This window comes from Haliotis rubra, unplaced genomic scaffold (assembly GCF_003918875.1).
Source record: "Haliotis rubra isolate DU_JTF1 unplaced genomic scaffold, ASM391887v1 Scf310, whole genome shotgun sequence".
NCBI classification, from domain to species: Eukaryota; Metazoa; Mollusca; class Gastropoda; order Lepetellida; family Haliotidae; genus Haliotis; species Haliotis rubra.
Window position 1 is genome coordinate 402,786 of NW_025766981.1, and position 5,688 is coordinate 408,473.

The 5,688-nt window shown below is 41.6% G+C and overlaps 1 protein-coding gene across 1 annotated transcript; it reads left to right on the forward strand.

Moving 5' to 3' along the window:
- The first annotated feature begins 263 nt into the window (after positions 1–263).
- LOC124283212 (solute carrier family 46 member 3-like) lies at positions 264–4,038 on the forward strand. The gene is made up of 3 exons (XM_046719243.1): positions 264–1,401; positions 3,036–3,119; positions 3,878–4,038. Exons 1-3 carry the CDS (start codon positions 264–266, stop codon positions 4,036–4,038), a joined length of 1,383 nt encoding a protein of 460 aa, XP_046575199.1.
- The last annotated feature ends 1,650 nt before the right edge of the window (positions 4,039–5,688 follow it).

Consider the following 5,688-nt stretch of genomic DNA (forward strand, 5'->3'; position numbering starts at 1 on the left):
TCGAAATCTCATCTCAATAATAGTGTAAATGATGGAGTGTTGAGACCTTCTGTCCATCTGTTTCCTTCCCGTGGTCGAGCGACATATGGACATTATCAGAGGTCGTCCATGAAATTAAATGAAACATTCACCGATTACTATTACGCAGGGTCATTACTGATTGTGGAGAACTCATTACTTTTCCCGGTATCAGAAACATTACAAGTGTATACGAGGTCGAGTTCAGAGATATATGAAGCTATTTCGGAAGTAAGCAAGTCAAAATGGATGACATTAAAAAACACGACTTAACGTCGTCCAAAGATGACAAAAGTAGTGATCAAGAAAAGCCAGTGTCTTACATTAAGGAAAGAGTTGTAACCACCATCGTTCTGATGCTGTACATGAGTGCCAGTATGCCTTCCGTCGCTTTGTTCACCCAATACATCCATTCTCGCTATGAGGACTTCTACAGGAACAGCACAAACTCCTCGTCAACATCGCCTGGTACACATTCACCATGTCTTCGCAACACAAGCGAAGAAGCTGATGAGTTGCAAGTGCACATTCAACAGTCCACGTCGTATGAGGTACTGAAGTTAAGCTTGTCTGTTCAGGTCCCTGCTATCATCGTCAACATAGTCGTAGGGTCCTACTCAGACCACATCGGAAGGAAGATGCTGTTTATATTGCCGCTGCTAGGATGTATTTGTAAATATGTAGGTTTCATGCTGGTTGTCAAGTTCCATCTTCATCTCAACTTCATAATCCTCGGGACCCTCCTGGACGGTTTTTCCGGTTCAGCAAGCACCTTCCTTCTTGCCAACATGGCCTATGCAGCCGACGTAACGAAGACTCACGCGACCAGAACATTCGCTATAGTAATTGCCGATAGCTCGGTGGCCATCGCCATAGCACTAGGACAGCTTATGACAGGATTCCTTATTGAGAAGCTTGGCTACTTCTGCCCATCAGTCATTAATACATCTTTAATCCTGCTTGCCACAACCATCGTCATATTTGGCCTTACGGAAACAGTAAAGAAAACGGAGGTTAAGGAACTTTCGCCTGTTGTTCATTTAAAGAAAGTGTTCGGATTTTACGTCAGCAAAAGGCGAGACAATAAACGTTCCATATTTATTTCCTGTGTGATTGTCTTTGCCCTACTAAGCATTGTGAATATTGGTATAAAATTAGTTGAGACATTGTACCAGCTTGGTCGACCCTTCTGCTGGGACCCCGAAGAGATAGGTTACTACGGTGCCTATTCCACAGTATTCATGACCATTTGCAGTCTCGTTGCCATCAAGCTTGGGTCATCGTGCGTGAGGGTGGAGATTCTTGCTGTGACAGGGATGTTCTTACAGATGGGGTCTCTCATTCTGGAAGGCCTGGCCAGTACAGACGCCATGATGTATGCGGGTAATATGCTACGTTTGTCTTAAAAATAACTAATAGTATGCAGAACTTTACAAATTGTACAATTCTTTTATATTCCCTAAATACATAGGTAAAAGCTCTCAGCAGAGTGTTTGAACACTATACACTCACTTTTTTTTGTCTGTTATTTTACGCCGCACTCAGCATTATTCCAGCTATATGGCGGCGGTCTGTAAATAATCGAATCTGGACGAGGCAATCCAATGATCGACGGCATGAGCATCGAAGTACGTAATTTGGATATGTCAACCAAGTCAGCGAACCTGAACTCCCGATGCAGTTAGTCGCTTATTACGACAAGCATGGGTTGCTGAAGACCCGGTATTTCGCTGGTGCTACACTCATTACTTACAAAAGCACATAACCCTTGTATATTTAGGATAGGATCTCCACATGCCATGACACTTATTTTCGTCACTGTTTCTGTACCCGATTTCCTCTGGTTATCTCTCACGGTTTCTCAGCACCATGTCAGTAGTAGTGGCCAGGTTTCGCAACATTTCACTTCGGGCTTTCGTCTCACATCAGTGGTCTAGAGATCCGGGTTAGAATATTATTGATCTTCAGTAACCCATGCGTGTCGTAAGAGGCAACTAACAGGATCGGGTGGTCAGGCTCGCTGACTTGGTTGACACATGTCATCGTATCCCAATTGCGTTAATCGATGCTCATGCTATTAATCACTGGGTTGTCTGGTCCAGGCTCGATTATTTACAGACCGCCGCCATATAGCTGGAATATTGCTAAGTGTGGCGTAAAACTAAACTCACTCTCTCCGTGGTCTAGTGGAGAGCGCGTCAGCCGAAGGTTAGTTGTTCGAATCTTGGAATCCTAGCATACCAAATGGCGCTGAAAGATGGTGCTTGTTGTTACCCTGTCTGGCGCACATTGAGGACACAAAACAAGGACTGTATACAGAGCGGGACATCCATGATACTGCAAATGGTATCTCAGAGGGCTAGCTGGCACTAAAACACGCATTCTGGGACCACTACTAGCAGTCACATACATTACATCCACGCTTTATAAGACCCGACACACATTTCACCTAGCCTCACCTCCCACAGCCTCACCTCCCTAACTTGAATACCACAATAGCAATCCAGGTCCTGATTTTCGTTACTGACATTTCACGTGTATTGCTGGAGAGAACTACCCACGATTATAAACGCAAAAGATACTATTAGTAACATCTTAGAACATTTAGATCAGTCTTAGTAACGCGAATTAAGAGAGTTTTATCCGTCCCCTTTTTGTCGTAAAGTGTATCTACCAAACTTGCCATTGTGTTCTCGAACTCTGGAAAACATAGATTTATAAAAATGATTTTGTGGCAATGATGGACATGTGTATGTGTATAAATTTCGTTTCGTCGGTATATGGCTGAAATATTGCCGATGCGACTTAAAATCTCAACTCAATTCATTTGAATTATAATGAGTTAATTAATTTTATATTGATATTTGTAGATATCTGATATTTGTATATATATTATATTTGTATTTAATTTATATTTGTTTACATTATATTTTTCTAAAATTTTCATAATGTTGATCATCTGAAGAGACTAGGGGTCAGAAGTTTAAGTCAATTATTTTATGGGCATATTATTTCAGTGCCCGTTGTTGGGTCAATCAGTGGTGTGTCGGTGCCTGTGGTTCGGTCGGTGATGTCGCACATGGTGGATCCTCAGGAACAAGGTATGTACTGATGGATGTGACAATACCCGTAGCACATAGGTAGCGGTTATTCAAACGTTTTAAGATCAGGTGTCCGTTCTCAATATTCCACCATTAACCACATTTTTACGTTGCAGGCATTAAGTTCAAAATAACTCTGTAGGCCAAAAGGCAACTTTTATTGTGTATTCATTGATTTTCGAATAGCGGATGATTATGTTGACAGGAAACATGTATTTACTCTTGCGAAAAGGATGTTATGGTAAAATGTACAATCTGTTAAAAAGTACGTATGAATATATAAAAGCGAGTGTAAAGTGCTCTAAAACGTTATTTTTTGTACCTCTAGTGGATTACGACAAGGGTTCGTTTTGAGCCCTGTACTGTTTATATTCTTTATTAATGAGCTTCTGTATGTATGGTAGCATAATGGTTAAAGCGTGTGCTCGTCACGCTGATGACCCGGGTTCGATTCTCTGCATAGATACAATGTGTGAAGCCCATTTCTGGTGTCCCCTGCCGTGATATTGCTGGAATATTGCTGAAAGCGGAGTAAAACCATACTCACTCACTAGAAATGTAGGCTGCTTGTGATTATGGTATATTTGTTGCCCAAAATATTGAAGATCTAATGTTACTCTTATTGCCAATGACATTGTGCTTTTATCGTATACTGTTCGGGGCTTGCAGTAACTGTTGTTAGGTATATATTGCTGACACTGTCACTGTAGATGAACAGGTATTGTTTCAATGCAGTACTTGTACTTCCTTCGTACCAGGTGCAATCTTCTCCAGCATGGCTACCGTCGAAACCCTGAGTGGAGCTATTGGGAGTGCGACCTTCACCTTCCTGTACAGCGCAACGGTCGATACAATAAGAGGGATGGCGTTCTTAGTAATGGCGGCCGTCATGTTTATGGCCGCTGTGATTAAGATGTAGGTAACCTGTTCATTAGTATATGACTGCTTGATGTGTGTGTTTGTTTTTCAATCATCTGAGCGGTGGGGTAGCCTAGTGGTTAAAGCGTTCACTCGTCGCGCCGAAGACCCCGGGTTCGATTCACCAAATGGGCACAATGTGTGAAGCCCATTTGTGGTGTCACCCTCCGTGATATTGCAGGAACATTGGAATATCAAAACTAAACTCACTCACTCTGACAAATTATAACTAAACATTGTTAACAGCTACATTAAAACACTCATGTTTTATACTTTTTTTTGTTTTCAGTGTGGTAATTGTATGGTCTCCGAAACAACCTGGCTATGTCCTGCTTATTAAACCACGTAAAGATGAAGCTATTCCTGGTACTGGATGTAGACAGGAAGACAGACCTGGAACAAAATTGCTGGGAGGACCACCTCAGAAAACATACTTAACTATGAAGAAACATCCTGTTGTTGTATGAAAGTATAAGGCGAGAATTAACCGGGTCTCACATTGTGCGGTGTACCAGTGGCTGGAGCATTCAACTGAAAGTGGTTGTACTTTATTTACCATTATGAATGTCAGAGTTGGGCATCATGTCGTGTGGTGTACCAGTGGATGGAACATTCAACTGAAAGTGGTTGTACTTTACCATTATGAATGTCAGAGCTGTGCATCATGTCGTGTGGTGTACCAATGGATGGAACATTCAACTGAAAGTGGTTGTACTTTACCACAAGGAAGAGTTTTATGAATGCCATAGTTGGGTATCATGCTGTGTGGTGTACCAGTGGGTGGAATATTCAACTGAAAGTGGTTGTACTTTACCATAAGGAAGAGAGTTTTAAGAAAGTCAGAGTTGTGTATCATGCTGTGTGGTGTACCAGTGGATGGAACATTCAACTGAAAGTGGTTGTACACATTCAACTGAAAGTGGTTGTATTTTACCATAAGGAAGAGAGTTTTACGAATGTCAGAGTTGGGTATCATGCTGTGTGGTGTACCAGTGGATGGAACATTCAACTGAAAGTGGTTGTACTTTACCATAAGGAAGAGAGTTTTATGGATGTCAACTTCTTTATTATGAGGAACACAAAGTTTCGGAGTATATGCTTTCTCCTTCTTCATCACCTGATGTAGGAGTAATCATGTACTCCGAAACGTATCAAAAATCCATACAACTCTCTTCCTCATATGTTTCACTTTTAAATGTCATTCACAGGCATACTTTACCATGTTATACCGCAAAGTGGTACAAAATCCCGAAATGCATGGTTCCTGTTGTATATTTTTCACAATCTGTGCCTTCATGTCGGTAATGGTTTGTCCTGTAATTGTTAAATCATTCAATTGTTAAATCATATCTGTAAACCATGGTCATCAAACAGTAATGGTAATTAACTTGCCATTATATACCTTCGTGCGATACTCGCGACTGGCCATCGATGCTTCGGTACGGTTCATGGCCGGGAAGGCTAAAATCGTGACGCTTCTCGGTTCATTGAGCGTAGCCTTCGCGGTACTTGCAATGCAATGTTATGGCTGAATGAACACGGCGCGCCTCACTCGGAGGCTCTGGCAAATTACAAAGAAAAGGGATTAACCGGGGACGCTCTTTAATTTGGGGCACATATAAAAATACAAAAAAAATTAACGGGGTTACTT